At 42.8% G+C, this 19,777-nt stretch overlaps 1 protein-coding gene across 1 annotated transcript in view; it reads right to left on the reverse strand.

Annotated features, from left to right (window-relative positions):
- Nucleotides 1–3,090, reverse strand: part of PSMD6 (proteasome 26S subunit, non-ATPase 6) — a 21,544-nt gene extending 18,454 nt beyond the window's left edge. The window contains exons 1-2 of the mRNA XM_047778571.1: nucleotides 2,833–3,090; nucleotides 1,923–2,128 (exon numbers count right to left, since the gene is read on the reverse strand). Coding sequence (XP_047634527.1) covers nucleotides 1,923–2,128; nucleotides 2,833–2,977 — 351 coding nt within the window. The 5' untranslated portion in view covers nucleotides 2,978–3,090. The remainder of the gene's footprint in view (nucleotides 1–1,922; nucleotides 2,129–2,832) is intronic.
- Nucleotides 3,091–19,777: the final 16,687 nt, after the last annotated feature.

Raw genomic sequence — 19,777 nt, forward strand, 5'->3', positions numbered from 1 at the left:
ATCATGTCGAAAGGACAAAGAAGCCATCCTGAAGGAGCTTCCGCTAACAAATTTTTAACAAACTGAGCACTGTGAAGGATTATGACTATAATCAATAACATGGTAAATAATAAAGACTCAATGGGTCCCTTACTTTCTTAAAAACAAGAAAGTACGAATCCCTGCTGTGGCACAATGGGATGCACAGCATCTCTGCAGCGCTAGGACGCAGGTTTGATCCCTGGCCACGCACAGTGTCTTAAGGATCTGGTGCTGCCACAGCTGCAGTGTAGGTGGCAACTGTGGCTCGGATCTGATCTCTGATCTGGAAACTCCATATGCTGCAGGGGAGCTACAAAAGAAAAAGAAAAAAAAAAGCAAAAAAAACCCAAGAAAGTCAACAGGAGGTAAAAAAGAAAACTTTTTAGAAAAATGCTATTTAATAAACATGGAATATAATATTAAAACATCACCAAATTACAACCCCTGATGTTAATTCGAGCATATTCTTCTTGAAATTCTCCAAGACCCAAATCAAAAGCTTTAGGTTTCTCATTTCTATGTAATAATGCATCCTCTTTAAAACCAAACCAAATCACAAACCTGACCTAGAAAACCACACAATTAGCTATTTTTAAACTGTTTTGTACGTCCCAAATTTTTACAATGACCAAATCTTAAATTTATAATCACAAGAAAAAAAATTCTGTTTAATTTAAACACTAGCTCTTATTAACATTTCAGCACTTTGTACTAGGTACCAGCTCTTTGCCCCTAGCAATTATATTATCCCTGTCCAACAAATGAAAACACTCATACAGATGCCTAAATCATAATTACTGAAGCCAGAAATAGTACCTACCCAATCTGATCCAAGAGCCCACACTATTTTTCTTTCTTACACTGACACCATGTCATCCACCGTTTCAATACTTCAGGGTAAACTGCTTAAAATTAAGGACATTCAAAGCCCATCCTCTTAATCACTAGTACACAACTATTGAGATACAAAATTTAAAAGATCAAATGCTTGTGGGTATCCTTCTCATGTTTTGACTGTGGAGTATACATTAGGTCGGCTGCTGTGCAAAAGAATACACACTAAGATAAAAACTGTTCTTTGTCCCAGCAATTTCATTTCACAGAATACACCTTAGAGAACCACCAGCATACATACACAAGAGGCACCCACAAGCGTGTTCTTATAGCAAGGGCTTGTGCTAATGAGAACAGCTGAAAACAACAAGAGAAAGGTCCAACCACTGAAGAGCTAAGTCAACTACAGAACAGCCCTACAATGTATTACTTCCTAGCAGTCAACCTGCATGAGCAAGATTCATGCGTATTAACATGGAAAGTCACTCAGATATAATGGTGAGTGAAAATGTAAACAGGACCATGTCAATACATTGGGACCCCATCTATTTAAAACAGTTTTAGAACCAATTCCACCTAATTTCTACGGGTACATATACATGCCTATAAATGTATAATGAAAGAACTAAAAAGGTTATCTGTGAGAAGGTAGGGAATAAAGAAAGAGCAAACAAAACTTTAGCATTAATTATAATATTTTACTTCCTTGAGGAAATATTTCTTGGATAAGAAATAATTTTTAAAATGCACCAGAACCAATGATTCCCAAACAAGATATGTTACAAAATCAACTACTGGGAATGATTCCCATTTTATAAAAGCAGTAAACAAACATCTCTGGATGAACACTTATTTAAAGGGCAAAGAGAGAGAACGGGGTTAGATGATAGAAAGAGTGAAGCAAGAAAACTCTTTATTCTCTTTTGATTTCACTAGCTCAAGTAATTTCTTTAAATTACTTTGTACTTTTCGTATTTCTTGAAAAGGAAATTTTTTAAATAAGACATTATTAGCCCTGGACAGCGCCCATTTCAGACCATACAGACAGGGGAGATGACCATCCTCACCTTGTCACCGATGCGGCAGAGGTACTCAGCCTTTGCCATCATCGCGTCTCGGATTTCGCTCTCTCCCAGATTCTTCTCTGCATCTTCCAGCTCCTCGTCCAAACGTTTCAACTCATCTTCATTTGCTTTCTTCATTTTATTGAGCAGGTCCACGTCCATCTGCCAGTCAAGGGATTTGCACAAAGCTTCATAATAAGGAGCCATGTCTGAGAGGGAAAAGAGGGATGTGACTTAGGAGCGCCGCCCCGTCGTCCTAATGTCAGTGCCCACCCACCTGTCCTACCCCACTACCAAGAACGGATGGGACAGAGCATGGTAAAGGTCTGGGCAAAAAGTGAATGCCTGATGCTGGGAGGTTGGCATCACGGCCAGTCCTGCCACCGCCACCCTCTCCTAGGGCCGAAGAGAGAACAATCCTCGGTTTGCTATTTGGCGATTCCTGTTCCCAAACAGTCTTCCAGGGAGGGAAACGGTAAGCCTGTTGACATACAGACTCGCAGACCTCTGCGTACAAAAACACAGAGCCCAGCGCCATTCACGGCTAGGAATACGAAAAGAACCGACCCCGTTTCCCCCGCACCCGCAATGCTTAAGCGCCCGTGACCGGTCGCTAATGACAAAAGTCATGCCTCTGCTCCACGCCTGGCACCAGACTCAATGTCTCGGGATCCCCCGAAACTGGCCCCAGAGGTGAGGCGCAGAGGTGCAGACCTCCCTGAGGACAGGGCCAAAGGACCTCGAGGGCGCCCCCCGACAAAAAGGCAAGCCCGAGGGGCGGAGTAGACAGGCCTGGTCTCAAGGAGCCCGATGCGGGGGAGCGCCCCGGGGTCTGGAGCCCGGTCGGGGAAAATCTTGGAGCGCGGGGCCGCCCAGGCCTAGGCCGCTGACTCGGCGCTCCCGCGGGCCTCACTGTTATCACGGACGGCTGCCATCAGCTCCTCGCGCACAGCGGCGTCCCCGCGGTGCTCCGGAAGGCTGAGCAGGAAGCGCAGCTGCGCGATGCGCAGGTCCGGGTTCTTGGGAAGACCCTCCTCCTCCAGGTTCTCCAGCGGCATCTCGGCGGCGGCGGCGGCGGCGACGGCGGCAGCGGCAGCACAGGTTCTGCACAAGCTGAAACTCAGACCGGAGCCCCGAAGGTAGCTGGAGCGGCGGAAGTGGGAAGAACCCGCGAGTGCCCTCATTCGCCTCCAGCCCGGCTTCCGGTCCCGAGTCCGCCTCCGTCCGCAGCGTCCCCTGCTGGACATGCTTGGAAACGCCTCACCCGGCCAGGGCGCGGGCGCCCCTGTGTGGTCGCCAAGGGCTTTTCCTCGCTCTTGGCCTAGCTAGTCCCAGAGGGGGGGGATGCCCATTTCCAAAGTTGGATTTCCTGAACCTCTTCCTTCCTCCCTTTTTAGCTATTTTATTTTTCATTCCGTTTGTAATTAATAGTGGCTGGAAGTCTTTTGAGAATTTTGAAAATATAATAATAATGACAGTAACAGTAAAAACAACCAGCACAGTTGTCTTGTCCTTATTCTTTTTGTCTGGTTTTTAACTTGTTTAAAAAAATATTCATTTTTTAAAAATTGAAGTACAGTTGCTCTACAATATTATAAAAGTTATAGGTGTACAATATAGTGATTCATAATTTTTAATTTTTAATTTTTTTATTTTAAAGGCCACACCTGCAGCATATGGAAGTTCCCAGACTAGGGATCCAATTGGAGCTGCAACTCTCAGCCTACACCACAGCCACAGCAATGTGGGTTCTGAGCCACATCTGTGGCTCACACGAAGCTTATGGCAATGCCAGACTCTTAACCCACTGAGCTAGGCCAGGGATCAAACCCGCATCCTCAGGAAGGCTACAGTGGGTTCTTAACCTACTGATCCACAACAGGAACTCCTCTTAATATCAGGAGGCACTGTCATCAGTCCATCTTGTAAATAAGAAAACACAGACAAGGCACAAAGAAGTTAGCGAATATGATCAACCAAGGTTATATGACAACTATGCCTGAATAAAAACCTCCATCTGCAGCTCTAAAACCCACCTTCCTTCTGCTTGTCTCAGAAATTGGCTCCCAAAATTCCAGTCTTAATACAAAAGCATCACCCCTTTGTTTATGTGTAATTTAATCATTGCATGCCTGCATTTTCAGCCTCTTTTTGTTCCTGTTGCTATTCAGTCTTCTGAACTCGTAATGTTTACATGGAATTCCACCTATTGGATGTCTATAACTTATTTTTACTCTTATCTCAATTAAAAGTGTCCAACCTTGTCCAGGGTTGTTGTCTTCCTCGGATTAAAGACTGAGATGAACACTTTGGGATGCACAAGTCATTTCATATTTTGCATTTTTTTTTTTTGTGGACACCTGTGGCATATGGAATTCCAGGACCAGGGATTGAATCCAAGCTGCAGCTGTGCAACCTATGCCACAGCTGCAACAATGAGAATTCCCTAACCCACTCACCAGGCTGGGAATTGAACCCACACTGACACAGAGACAACCCTGGATCCTTAACCCGATGCACCACAGTGGGAACTCAGTGTTTTGCATTTTTTTCATTAGCATAAATTCCCATGCAATATTAACAGACACAAGAAAGGAACATTTTGTGATTTTTGGATATTGAATATCAAATGCTGTTTCAGAAAGAGTTAAACCAGTTTACACAGCCACTGAAGCATTTGGAATTGTCACATTCTCACCAGCAGTAGGCATGACCATATATTTTTAATACTGTCTCGGTTTTGGTAAAAATAAAATAATCATTTCGAAGGCAACTCAAATGATAGAGAAAATACAGAGAGCAAGGAAAAAAGTTAAACTTTTGGTAAAGAACTTTGTAAACTGCATTCATTCATTCACTCATTTGACAAACATTATTGCATGGCTGCAAATTACCAGCCGTGGTTCTAGCCACTGGGAACACAGCAGGAAAGAACATGAAGGCCCTGTCCTCATGAAATGTACATTCTAGAGACAGTTAACATCACTAAAACTCACCTAGATATATATTAATAGCATCATTGTACCTCGTAAACTGTTTTGTTCACCCCACCATGTACTGTAGCAATCTTTCAATGCCAGTGGATAGGGACTGACACCATCACTTCTAATGAATACTTAGGGTTCCTTCATTATTATTATTATCAGATAATTTTATGGCCACACCTGTGGCATATGGAAGCTCCCAGGCCAGGAATTGAATCCAAGCCACAGCTGTGGCAAAGCTGGATCCTTTAACCCACTGCACCGGGCTGTTTGAAAGGATTCCCCTTTCAATTCTTAATTGATATCCATTTGAATCATTTTTATTTTTCATTCTTATAAACACACCTAGGTAATTATTTCTTACCTCAAATCCATAGAAATTAATTGCTAAATAAGAGGGATTTACATGTTGACATAGTATATACAGACTATATATAAATCTTTTCTAAAAATTATATACCAATTTACATTCCCACCAGTATTAAACAGAGGGCCTCCCTCCTTGCCAATATATTTTTATCACCTATTTTAATCTTTGGCAACAGAAACTGTTGCTTTTCCTTTATATTTCTTTTATTATTATGAGTTGAATTTCTTTTCACAATTGTACTGACTACATATATTTTCTCTTCAAGGAAATGACTATCTTGCTTTGTCAACTCCTCTGTGAAATCTTTCTTATTCATCTGCAAGCATTCTTCATACCTTAATGATACTAATTGCTTGTCAAGGGTTGTAAAATTTCCTCAATTATTTTTGTACATTTTTTTGGGCCATCCCCATGGCATGCAGAAGCTCCCAGGGCAGGGATCAAACCTAAGCCACAGCAGTGACAATACTGAATTCTTAACCACTAGGCCACGAAGGAACTCCACCTTCCCTCTTCCCTCCCTTCCTTCCTTCTTCCTTCTTTTTCTCTTTCTTCACTTAAATCTGATCCATCCAGAATGTACATCTAAAGAGTAAGGTATGACATATCATGTTTAAACTTTTTTCTTTCTCTTTTTAGGCCACACCTGCGGCATGTGGGAGTTCCCAGGCTAGGGGTCAAATTGGAGCTGTACTCGCTGGCCTACACCACAGCCATAGCAACGCAGGATCTAAGCCACATCTGAGAACTAGCCACATCTGAGAACTACGCTGAAGCTTCTGGCAATGCTGGATCCTCAACCCACTGAGAGAGGAGGCCAGGGATCCAACCTGCATCTTCATGGATTCTATGTTGGGTTCTTAACCTGCTGAGCTGCAATGGGAACTCCTACAATATTTTTACAATTTACTAAGCAGAAAAAAAAACCCCACCAAAACTGTACCCATATTTTTGAGCCCTGAATCTATTAGTTGACATAAAATTTGATAGCAAAGTGTATTTGCTATTAGCTTGCTCTCGATGAAATAAGTCTGCTCCCAAATGTCCACCCTCCCTGGCTTCTGGAAACTGTCAGGAGTGGCAGCTCTGTCATGTGACCCAAAGCTGATCAGAAGAAATGAAGGTGAGGGAACCTGACTCAGTGGCTGGTCAGAAATTTGTGACTAATCTGGCTGGTCTCTGCTAGACAAGCTGGTTGGGGAAATTCCATTTTCTTCTGGAGAATCTGAACCAGGAAACTCCCTGATGCTGTTCAGACAGAAGCTAGCACCTGAATAAGAGTTCTAGAAAGAGAAGATAGAGGAGAAAACTAAGAGAGACCTTCTATAAATGAAGGCTGTAGCATTTCTAATACCAAAGAATCCACTGACTACCCAGCAATAAGGATTTTTTTTTTTTTTTTTGCATTTTAGGGCTGCTCTGGCGGTATACGGACGTTCCAGAGCTGTAGCTGCCGACCTATGCTACAGCCACAGCAATGCCAGATCCTTAACCCACGGAGCAAGGCCAGGTATTAAACCTACATACTCATGGATACTAGTCAGGTTCATTACTGCTGAGCCACAAGGGGTACTCCCAACAATAAGGATTTTTTAAATAGGCACCTCATTGTTAAAACTCAGAACAGTGGGCCCCAAGAAAATCCCAAATGTTTTCCAAGAGAAGAAAAAAGCTCCCTTAACAAGGACTAAGAATCAGAATGACTCCTATCTTCTGAAATGCCACATGGGGGACCAGAAGACCATGGAATCAGGCTGTAAAAAGATCAAGGTAAAATGATTTCCAGCCTAGAATCCCATTCTCAGACTCGATTCTGGAATGAAATGGGCATTTAAGACTTACAACATCTCAAACGTACCTCTGATGCACCCATTTTTAGGAAGGAAGTTACAGAGATAAACTCTACTAGAAAATGAGGAATCTCAAGTTCCCATTGTGGCTCAGCAAGTTGAGAACCCAACTAATATCCATGAGGACATGGGTTCAATCCCTGGCCTCGCTCAGGGGGTTAAGGGTCTGGCGTTGCCGTGAACTGTGGTGTAGGCTGCAGCTGTAGCTCAGATTCAACGCCTGGCTTGGGAAATTCCATATGCCTCAGGTACGGCTCTTAAAAGAAAAAAGAAAAAGAAAAAGAAAAAAGAAAGAAAACAGAGAATCCAACTGAGAGGAATCCCTGGGATGGTATAAGGAGAGGTCTCAGGATGATTACCTTGCTGATGACCTGGAAGCCTCCAGAAAGACTGGGGCAGGAATTGGGCCCTTGATTTTGATTACTTTTAAAAGTAATACATCCGCATTGATTTTATTTACTTATTTATTTATAAATGTTTTGGCCACGCCTGAGGCATGTAGAAGTTCTTGGGCCAGGGATCCAACCTTTGCCACAGCAGTGACCAAAGCCAGGGAAATGACAAGGCCAGATCCTTAACCCACTGCACCACCAGGGTTCTCCCCGATATCTCCTTTTCTCCCTCTCTTTCCCTCTCTCTCCTCTTTAGAGTCAACTGAGTAGGAAATCTTACTGTAACGTCAGAACCTGCCCAGGGTCTGACCACTTTCCACCATTTCTCCTGCTGACCGCCTGGTCCCACCCACCATGATCCCTGGCCCCATTCACTGTGTTCTCCTAACGGGACTCCCTTGTGCCAGCGTGGTGTGATCTCTTGACAGTTTACCTTCCCCTGTTCATGGCCCAAGGCCCTTGGAGATGCTGTTTCCTATCATCTCCCCGATTCCTCGTTTACTGTTCTCCCCTCACTCACTTCAGGCCCATCTCTTAGCTGCTGCCCCAATGCTCCAGGCACAGTCTCACATCAGAGGCTTCACCACCACCACTCCCTCTGCCTGGGTGGACTGTGTCTCCCCAGGGCCCCCTGACCCCTTCAAATCTGCTCAAAGGGCACTTCTTCCTACCTCTCTATTTAGAATTTCAGCATGCCCCACTCCCTGACCACCCAACCCATCTTGCCAAGCTCAATTTTTTTCCCCCATACACTTTCCCATCATCTAAAATTACTATTATTATTATTATTGTCTTTTTAGGGCTGTACCTAAGGCATGTGGAAGTTCCCAGGCTAGGGGTTGAACTGGAGCTGCAGCTGCCGGCCTACACCACAGCCACAGTAACGCCAGATCTGAGCCATATTTGCAACCTACACCACAGCTCACGGCAACACTGGATCCTTAACCCATTGAGTGAGGCCAGGGATCAAACTTGAGTCCTCATGGGGACAGGTTGGGTTCATTGTTGCTACATCGCCATGGGAACTCCCTAAAATTATTTTTTTAAATTATGCTTATTGCTATTACCCCCCCCCCCTCCCGCCCCCGTAAACTCCAGAAGGGCAAGAATCCATCCTTCATGAGCATCTGGGGCTTAGAAGACAGACTGGCACCTAGTAGCACCCACAACTGCTTCTGGAAGGAGTGATGTGTGAATAAACTGTTGGAGGGCCACCAAAAGGGAGTCTTCAGGAATAAGATACAAATCAAGTATATGATAAGTTTGAAAATATTGAAAATCTATTTATATACTTGTCAGAGAGTCTGGGGTGAGATTATTAGAGGAACTCAGAAAACTTGGACTTCCTTGGTGGCTCAGTAGGTTAAGGATCCAGTGTTGTCCTTGGTGACTCAGATTCGATCCCTAGCCAGAGAACTTCTGCATGCTGAGGGCGCTGCAAAAAAACAAAACAAAATCAAACAAACTATGCAAATATGCCCCAAACAACAAGACAGTTATTAACACCAATTATACCAAAGTTGTGCAAGACAGAAAGTCCAATTCTGAAATACTTCATGGCTCAATTGTGAATAATGGAATAACGTGTATGTTGTTATAACGCTGTAAAAGCTGGACACACACACAAAAAAACAAAGCTAGGACAAAAGCAGAATGGGAAGATGGAGAGCAGGCGTGGAGGAGGGAGGGCAGGATGGGAAGTCTGTGAAAATGACAGGCCCAGCAGTTCGGGATGAGGCCCAGATCACTACGCTCTCCATTCTCCATCCGATCAGCACAGATTTCTCTGGGTTCACATCCTCCTTTTTTTTTTTTTTTTTTTTTCCTGCCAGGACGGAAACTTTCACAGAAGATCTGAGAAAAATATGTGTCTGCATGGAGCTTTACCCTTCATGTTGGGAGGTTAAAAGTTAATATCTAAGGCTGGACTAGGTTAAAAGTGGTGGCCTCTGAATGTGGGATTCTTTGGGGAAGATACCAGAATCCTGGCCCTGTGGTTTTTCAAAAGAAACCTTTAAAAACCATGTCATACTGGAAGAATGTGAAGAACATAGTTAAATATTTGAGAAAAGGAGACCAGGCTCTGAGCTTTTGTTTAAAGGCTCTGCTTTTGAATTTATAATTGCAAAACTCTTTTTCTCTCAAAATAGTCCCTACTCCTGGATACAGGGTGGGCATGTTTTCTTAAATGCATTACCCCACCATGGACAGTTTCTAGAAACCTGGATCTCTGGTGGAGGTTTTCTCCTTGAGGAATTACTTTAACCCCACAGAGAGGATTCTGATGGCAAGGAGCATTCTTGGATGAAAATAGCAACAGACTGATTACTATGGATGCAGAAGAAATTTGGACTTTTATACTTGGGATGCTTTGAGTTGTCATTTTTCTTTTTCTCACCTCACTTTTCACGTTTTTACGTGAAGATAAATTGCTCAGGTATTTATGTGAAAATCCTGATTCCTGTAATTTGATTTATTATTTCAGGTGAACCTCAGCTTTAAATAAAAGCCAAAATAAATATTAGCCAATGTTCTGAAACTTAAGAGCTAAGATATGAAATATTTCAATTCAAAGGAGGTGGGAAAGATAAATTCAAGTCCATCAGTAAGGATATAAGGGAGCCCCAAAATGATCGTCAGGGATTCAGGTTTACGACACAAATTGGATATATGGGAGCTCCCATTTTGCTTAGCAGATTAAGAACCCAACACAGTGTCTGTGAGGATGAGGGTTTGACCCCTGGCCTCACTCAGTGGGTTAAGGATCCCATGTTGCTGTAAGGTATAGATTGTGGGTGCACCTTGGATCCTGCATTGCTATGGCTGTAGCACTTGTCTCAGCTGCAGCTCCAATTTGACCCCTAGCCTGGGAACTTCCAAATGCCTCAGGTGCAGCCTTAAAAAAAAAAAAAAAGAAAAAAAAAGGAATTGGATATGTGATCAAAACTCATTATTAGGTGCTGGGGGACGGGGGAGTTTCCATGAGGCTCAGCAGTAACGAACCCGACTAGTATCCGTGAGGATGTTGGTTTGATTCCTGGCCTCGCTCAGTGGGTTAAGGATCCAGCGTTGCCATGAGCTGTGGTGTAGGTCGCAGAATCGGCTCAGATCTGGCATTGCTGTGGCTGTGGCATAGGCTGGCAGCTACAGCTCTGATTGGACCTCTAGCATTGGAACCTTCATATGCTGTGGGTTTGGCCCTAAAAGGATGAAAAGAAAATTATACAACAACAAAAAAAAAAAGGTTGGGAGAAAACCTGCATGCATCACCATTCATGCAGAGAAGGGATTTTTAATGATATACAACTGGTATTTTCTGGTTTCCAACTCTTCCTAGTGTAGAGTCATCAGCAAACTTGGCTTGCAATTTTGGGGGAGACTGAAATTACAAGGGACCCTAGGACTCCTCACCATCTGGGCACCAATGCTCTCGGGGACCACGTGTCCAGCTCCCACCGTGAGGCTCTCCGCTGGTTTTTTTCTTTTTTTTTTTTTTCTCGCTTTTCAGCTCTGTTACCACTAATTGCTGAGAAGGCACCGGGGCCTTGAACGGTTACTCTGGCTTCATCAGAGGAGCTCTTTTTTCAGTATTGACAACTCATTATTGACCAGCAAATCACCCATTCCATCCACCTCTTGTAGCCATTAACTCAATTGGACTGGATTAACTGTTTTGATGAAGAACTTTGAGAAGCTAGAAGTCTTCCTTGTCTTATTGAGAGAAAAAAAAAAGTCAACATGTCTCTTCTTTGTAGAATCCCACCTCCTAGAAATTAAAATGTTTAATTGACCTGAGCTATGATGAGCTCAGGGCACATATGTCTTCTTTATTTGCTCTGCTTCTAGGGTTTATTTTAAAATCATCCTTTCTTCATGTGCTGTGAGTGTTACAAGCTCTTAGCTAGTGGAGCCTGGTTTTATTTAGAGATCTGATCAGGCAGGCCCTCCTCCTTCTGCTCAGTCTTTGTACTTTCCCTTTATATGAGAGCATTTGGCTCTGAAAAGGATGTTCTGTTTCAGAGGACTGGATTCTTTCATTCTGAGCTGAGCATCGTCAGCTCCCTGTACCAGCCTCGCAGGCTGCTGATGGCGACGACTACCAGGCCCACCACATTAAAAAAAAAAAGAAAGAAAGAAAAAAAGAAAAAAAAAAAAAAGGTCCTCAGCGTATAATTAACTTTATCTGCTTGGCTGTGGCGATGCTCACTTTTAATTACATGCGCTTGCAGTTTTTTCATTGAATTTCAGAGACTTGATATGAGAGGTCCTGATTACAGCTTCCCCTCACATGTCCCAGATGGGTTTCCTGCCAGCCTCCTTCCTGGTGGGTGGTTTACCGGGGGCATCTTGATATAGGGCATCTGCTCAGAACACACCAAATTCCAGTGTTACTGCTGAGCAGGCCGCTTCCGCAGAACGCGCTCCTTCCACGCTCGCTCACCTTTGCAAAAAGAGCAGACGTTCTGGAAGAAGAGGAGCGCCTAGCAAATGCTTTTCTTCCTGGAGCTGGTTATCAAGCTGGAGTAACTGGTGTAGACACCATCAGTTTTCTTTGGGGATCACTAGAAACCACTGGCACAGAGCAGGAAGTGTCAATGGTGTCACGCGGCAGCGCGACACTTTTCCACGACCTGACCCCCAGTACACTGATTTACTGACCAAATAGTTCTAAGGTCCTACATGGGCTAAGCACTGGCCTGGGTGCTGTGGGTGTAGCGTGCTGGCCGCTAAGTTCATGGAGCTCATGTTCTGCTGGGGAAGAGATGAGGAAAGGCAAATAAACAGCAAACCGTTAAGAAAACTATTCAGACAGGGGCCAGAATAGTGAGGAGGTGAATACATGAATGGGATAGACATGGTAAGGAGTAAAAGGTAAACCTTTTTTTTTTGGTGAGGAGACACTTAGGGTAAGAAGGTAAAAATGGTGGGCTTGGTTTCCTACCCCCTTTCAAGAAAGTTACCTTGTACCAATTTTCTTAGTTCCATTAGTAACTGCCTCCCTTCATATACAAAACAAGTAGTGATGAAATATATTACGGCGTTTTCTTCCTCTTCACAGTTTAAAAACAAGAGTGTCCTAGGGAAAAGCAGGGATTTAAAATTGGCCTTGGGGGAGTTCCTGAAGTGGCGCAGTGGTTAACGAATCCTACTAGGAACCATGAGGTTGCGGGTTCGATCCCTGGCCTTGCTCAGTGGGTTAACGATCCAGCATTGCCGTGAGCTGTGGTGTAGGTTGCAGACGTGGCTCGGATCCCATGTTGCTGTGGCTCTGGCGTAGGCCAGAGGAGCTACAGCTCCGATTCAACCCCTAGCCTGGGAACCTCCATATGCCGTGGGAAGCGGCCCTAGAAAAGGCAAAAAGACAAAAAATAAATAAATAAATAAATAAAATAAAATAAAATAAAATTGGCCTTGGGTAGCTTTTGAGAACATGATGGATAAAATCATAAGAGTAGCCATACTGCCATTTCTAGTGATTTGCTCAATTACATAAATATCACCCTTGTTACCTGTCATATCTCCAGTCCCACCTAGAGCCTCTTTGGAGAGGCTGACACATGACACCTCTTGCGAACTGCCCAGGAGATGCTCGGCCAGACCAGTTCTGTCTCAAAGGGAAGGTGTGGGGCACTCAGACTTTTACTTATGTGAATCCGAATTAGAAACTGAGGACAGCCTCCCCAGTATGTAGAGGACACACATGTAGTAGAGAGATAGTGTGGGCAGAACAGCCATCCTTAGTCAGCAAGTTAAGAGCAGGCCGAAACCAGGCAAGAAGGAGCAGGAGGAAGGGACGCACCACTTGCAGAGCCAAGGGGAAGAGAAGACAGACAGAAAAGTGTGGCTTCACAAAAAATGCACAGGGGAGTTCCCGTCGTGGGTCAGTGGTTATCGAATCCGACTAGGAACCATGAGGTTGCGGGTTCAAGCCCTGGCCTTGCTCAGTGGGTTAAGGATCTGGCGTTGCCATGAGCTATGGTGTAGGTCGCAGACGTGGCTCAGATACCGAGTTGCTGTGGCTCTGGTGTAGGCTGGCGGCTACAGCTTCTATTAGACCCCTAGCCTGGGAACCTCCATATGCCGAGGGAGTGGCCCTAGAAATGGCAAAAAAAAGACAAAAAAAAAAAAAAGTACAGGCACACTGGAATGAACATTCATCACCCCAGGCTGGGAAGGGACCCAGCTCAGCCTTAGGTCCAGAACCAGAGTAAATCTGTCTCAGGATGTCCAAGTCTACCATTTCTGATCTTCCCAAGAGTTCTAGTGCATGGCTGTCCCTCCCCCGCCTTGCCAACAAGAGGATTCTCCTGAGTCCTCAAGAGACAGAACCATGGTTAAAATTCCCGTGGCACCTCCCTCCCTCCTTCTCATCTTCCCTTCTCCTCTTTCTTTCTTTCCTTCCTTCCTTCTTCCCTCTTCTCTCTCTCCCTCTCTCTCCCTCCCCTTTTCTTTCCCTCCCCTTTTCTTTTCTTTCCTTCCTTTCTTTCTTTCTTTCTTTTCTTTCTTTCTTTCTTTCTTTCTTTCTTTCTTTCTTTCTTTCTTTCTCTCTCTCTCTCTCTTTCTCTCTCTCCTTTTCTCCCTCCCTTCCTTCTTCCCTTCTTTTCTTTCTAAATCACAATTATCCTCACACACACACAAAAAAATGCTAGTCACTAACAATCTCAGAGTCAGGCTCTGACCCTTTGAAGCTCACTCTGGTAAAGCTGAACAAAGCTACACACGCACTTACCCTTTGACCCACAAACGTCACTTCTAAAAACCTATCCTGAAGACATACTTCCAGTCACACAAAAATATACATGCACAAGCTTATTTGTGGAAGCATTATTTGAAATTGCACAGTACTGAAAACTCAAACACAGGAATGCTCAAACACGGGAAAGTGGTCGAATAAACTATAGCACCTAATACACAATGAAGTATGAGGTTACAGTAAAAAAGAATAAAAGCGATCTTTATGAACTGAAATGGAGTGAATTCCAGAAATCAAAGTTATCATTTAGTGGCAAAAATGATCAAGAGGACTAAGGTGAAAGGTTTATAAAGGGCATAAATTCAGAGGTATCCACCAGGAAATGAAATATCAAAAGAGAAAAAAAGAGTGAGTCTCTGATTTTTGGCATCAGGAGGCCAGGGTTCAACCACAGAGCACTGCTGGAAGATCCTGCCACCCGTCTAGAACAAGCGATACCTAAATTCCAATTTCTTCTAAAGATAAATTTGAAAAAAACTATACTGACCATATTGAAATGGCGCTGAACCCACCTCAGCTAATTCAGGAAAGTGAACTTTAGGAAAGACTTAAGTAGTGAACATTTCAACAAGAGATGTGGTCTAATGGTGGGAAAAATCAGAACTGTGTTAGGCTTCCTATTGCTCATCTATACAACCTAATACTGCTTTTATTTTGAAATTTTTTTCAAGGCGCAGGGAGAACCTGAGAGGGAGGTGGGAACCTTGAGGGTTCAAGTCTTCAGGGATTTTCAAGGGGGTTCAGTCCCTTTCCTCAGAGAAGCCCCAGTGAAGGGAATGGAATGCGGTGTTTCACCCATTCACCAGCAGAGGGCAGCAGCGCCCACTAAGTCTGTAGAGCTAGGCCTGTGGCTGAGCCGGCTCCCGGGGCCCCAGGCCCGCCTGGCGATCAGGAATTCTAAGCATCTCGGCCAAGAGGAAGGGTGTGCCAGATGGAGGCGCTTGATGTTAAGCACAGCCAATTTAGACGTCTACTGAATTTCACAGGAGAGAAATCATAGGAAAACTCACTCCTTTAAAAGCTGAATATGACCTTCAAAGCCCTGCCCCTGATTTTAGTTACAAGTGAAGCAAAAGATCCTGAGAAATCTATATTCCTAATTTTAGATGTTGATGACTGGGAAGTATAAAGATAATTTCCTACTTCCTTAGTTTAGTCAACCATATAGTGATTTAGCCCCTACTATGTGCCCAACTCAATATCAAATGCCCTAGACCAAAAAAAAAAAAAATGCGATTCAGCTATGGAGATAAACAATTTACAAATTGTTTAAAACAACCTGATCAAAAAATGGGCAGAAGACCTAAACAGACATTTCTCCAAAGAAGACATGCAGATGGCCAATAGGTACATGAAAAGAAACTCCTCATTGCTAATTAGAGAAATGCAGATGAAAACTACAACAAGGGGAGTTGCCACTGTGGCTCAGTGGGTTAATGGTCCAGCTTGTCTCTTTGCAGGTGCTGGTTCAATCTCTGGTGCAGTGAATTAAAGGATACGGCGTTGTTGCAGCCGTGGCATAGGTTGCAGTGCTGGCTGGGATTTGATCCTTGGCCTGGGAGTATCCATGTGCCACAGGTGCAGTCGAAAAAGGAAAATAATAATAATAATAAGGTATTGCCTCATACCAACGAGAATGGTCATCATCAAAAAGCCTACAAATAAACGCTGGAGAAGATGTGAGAAAAAGGAACCCTTCTACACTGTTGGTGGGAATGTAAATTGGTGCAGCCACTATAGAAAAATGGTATGGAGGTTCCTTAAAAAACTAAAAATAAAGTTGCTACATGACCCAGCAGTCCCACTCCTGGGCATATATCTGGATAAAACTAAAACTGGAAAAGATTCATGTCCCCCTATGTTTATGGCAACACTATTCACAATAGCTAAGACATGGAAGCAAACTAAATGCCCATCAACAGAGGAATGTATTAAGAAAATGTGGTACATATACAGGGGAATACTACTCAGCCATAAAAAAAGAATGAAATAATGCCATCTGCAGCAACATGGATGGACCTAGAGATTATCATACTAAGCGAAGTAAGTCAGAGAAAGACAAATGTCATGTGATATTATTTATATGTGGAATCTAAAATATGACACGAATGAATTTAACTTTGAAATAGAAACAGACTCACAGACATAGGGAACAGGCTTGAAGTTGCCAAATGGGAAGGGCTGTAGGGGGAGGGATGGAGTGAGAGAGATTAGGAGAAGCAAACAATTATATAGGGAATGGATAAACAACAAAGTTCTAATGTGTAACACAGAGAACGATATTCAATATCCTGTAATAAACCAGAATGGAAGAGAATATGAATAAGTATATATGTGAATATGTATAACTAAATCAGTTTGCTATACAGCAGAAATGAACACAACATTGTAAATCAACTACACTTAAATAAAATAAATTTAAAAATTTTAATCTATTACAAAAAGTCCAATTCAATGAATTTTTATAAGTGAATTATGATGATACCAATTATGTATTTTATTTTACACTTAACTGAAAACTGAGTAATTAACATTGATGTGGAAGACAGTGTTCTTGGTTAACTCAAGCTACAGAAAATAGATACTTGAGCCGTAGCTGCTTCTAAAACTTTGTGATTTCTTCATTTCTGATTTGCTTGGTCAACTAAGTTGTTCAAACTTACAGGAAAACTTTTATTTTGGTTTACATTTTAAATTAGCCTAGTAACAAAAATAATAATGGCACCAGAACACTTACACAGCATTTACTTGAGCAGAGTACTTCATTACACTCAACAAATGCTAAGTCATTTAATCTGTATGATAACACAATGAGATACTCTTATTACTCCATATTACACAGGTTCTGAGAGGTGAAGTAGCTTGACAAAGGCTACACAGCTAGTACACAACAGAGTAGGATCTGAACTCAAGAAGTCTGAATGCACAGTCTAGGACTTTAGGCATGCCATCGCATTTACTACCATCAGACATTATTTCTCCGTGAGTATTGATCTCCCACATAGAATTAATTCACTCTCCCTCCCTGCAGTGTTACTTTCCATCACTCCAAAGTGATGGATTACCCATCCTTTCTCCCTCTTTCCCTTCCTATGAAGCACTTCCTCACATGAACCCCAAGGTTTCCGAGAAGGTAAAATTCTTCCCTTCTTTAATTTGGGTTTATCATGAAAGAACATCATCTCTCATTCTGACCTTTTTCTTGTATTCCGTGTTGATCATTTAAATCACTGTTTTTGTGATTTAAAGGCTTTTTAAAGGAAGCGCAATTTAAATGTAGCTTAAAAATTAATCACCCAAGTTACCCAGACTCCAAACATCTGGTATCCTTCCTCCCCTCATCCCCAAGGTAATCTTTCCAGGTCATGTGTTGGCTTCCTCCTGGACATTCCCTAAAATGTCTCCTAAATCTTCTTTTCCATTTCAGTAGCAGCTTTGACTGCTCCTTAGCACCAGCAGGGGGCTTTGTAACAAAGACTCTCTCCACTGTGGAGCCTCTCCACAGTCTCCAGACCCTGATCCAGCCTACAAACCTCTGCCAGATGAAGCCTCTGAAAGTTTTGTTCTGATCAGTTCACATTTCTTGCTCTGAAACTTTGTAGGGCTTCGCTTGCTTACAAAACGAAGTACTGAATCCATTAAGAATTAGTCTTTTCACCCAAGTTTCAACTTAGTTTTACCACTCCATGGTTTACAAAAATACTTCATTCCAGGACAAATTCATAAAGACAGAAAGTAGAAGAGAGGACACTAGGGACTGGGGGAAGGGAAAAGTGGGAAGTTAGTGCTTAATGGTTACAAAGTTTCTGTTTGGGGAAATGAAAACATTTTGGAAATAATCGTGAAGGTTATTCAACATTGTCAATGTAATTCATGCCACCCAACCATATACTTAAAAATGGAGGCAATGTCATATTTTGTTACATTTATTATACCACAATAAAAATTTCTCTCTTTTTCTGTTTTTGTTTTTGTTTTGCTTTTGACCAAGCCTGTACATGTGGAAATTCCCCGGCCAGGGATGGAACCCACAGCATAGGAGCAATCTGAGCTGCTGCAGTGACAACACCAGATCCTTAACCTGCTGTGTCACAAGAAAATTCCAAAAAATTTCAAAAAAGTATAATTTATTCTGGCACAACTATTGCTTCCTCCTCTCTGAACCCTATTCCCCAATTAATTTTTATTTTTATTTTTTTTGTCTTTTTGCTATTTCTTTGGGCCGCTCCTGCGGCATATGGAGGTTCCCAGGCTAGGGGTCAAATCGGAGCTGTAGCCACCGGCCTACGCCAGAGCCACAGCAATGTGGGATCCGAGCCATGTCTGCAACCTACACCACAGCTCACGGCAACGCCGGATCGTTAACCCACTGAGCAAGGGCAGGGACCGAACCCGCAACCTCATGGTTCCTAGTCGGATTCGTTAACCACTGCGCCATGATGGGAACTCCGTCCCCAATTAATTTTTAGCTTTACACAAGGCAGAGATGAGTGGTCTCTCCATATCCTCAATGATTTCTCAAAACTTGTGAGGCTTCCTGCTTCCTCCCCCTGAGCAGTGAATATTAGAACACAAATTTCAGACTATCTCTTACAGCTTTTATTTCTTTTCCATCACAAGTTTATGGGAACATTCTTCTCTTTCTTCTCAGTGAGCCTAGGCCTGCTGATAAAAGCACACAGAAATAGCAAAACAAGTTTTTGTCATGAATGCTGCTTTCTGATCAGATGGTCTCTCTTGGAATATTTCTCCAGTGAGGACCTGAATGCTCTGGACCATCCCACCACACACTGTGGTCTTATCTTCCCCTTTTCAAAAGCAAGCTGGCCGTAGACTGTGTGGAATAGCCAAATGCCTGAGATTTTCAGCATCCCTCTTTATCTCCCCCCCCCCAATGGAGAACACTGATTCCACACATTAAGCTTTATTTTAGGGAAAAATAATTGAGTGCCTAATCTGCTTCAAAGGATGCTGTAGTTATCATACGACAGCTTTACTGTCACTGTGGGATCTCTAGATTTGAAGGGTTCACATGTCTGGAGGAAGGATCTTAAGCAAGCTTTACTCAAAGAATTCTACACTCAAAACAACAAGGTCCTACTGTACAGCACAAGGGACTATATTCAATACCTTATAATAACCTATATTGGAAAAGAATCTGAAAAAGAATATATAAATATATATGAATATATATATATATGAATCACTTTGGTGTACACATGTAACACAATATTATAAATTAAATACATTTCAACTAAAATGCAATAAATAAACAAAAAGTAAAAAGAACTCTACACTCAGGGAAGATAAGGGGGACTCTGGGAACATGGCACCAAGAAAGCAATTCCCTAAAGAAGATGTGGTACTTATATACAAGGGAATACTGCTCAGCCTTAAAAAAGAATGAAATAATGCTATTTGCAGTAATGTGGGTGGAACTAGAGATCCTCCTACTAAGTGAAGTAAATCAGAAAGAGAAAGACAAATACCATATGATATCACATATCT

The sequence above is a fragment of the Phacochoerus africanus genome, chromosome 1 (assembly GCF_016906955.1).
Source record: "Phacochoerus africanus isolate WHEZ1 chromosome 1, ROS_Pafr_v1, whole genome shotgun sequence".
NCBI classification, from domain to species: Eukaryota; Metazoa; Chordata; class Mammalia; order Artiodactyla; family Suidae; genus Phacochoerus; species Phacochoerus africanus.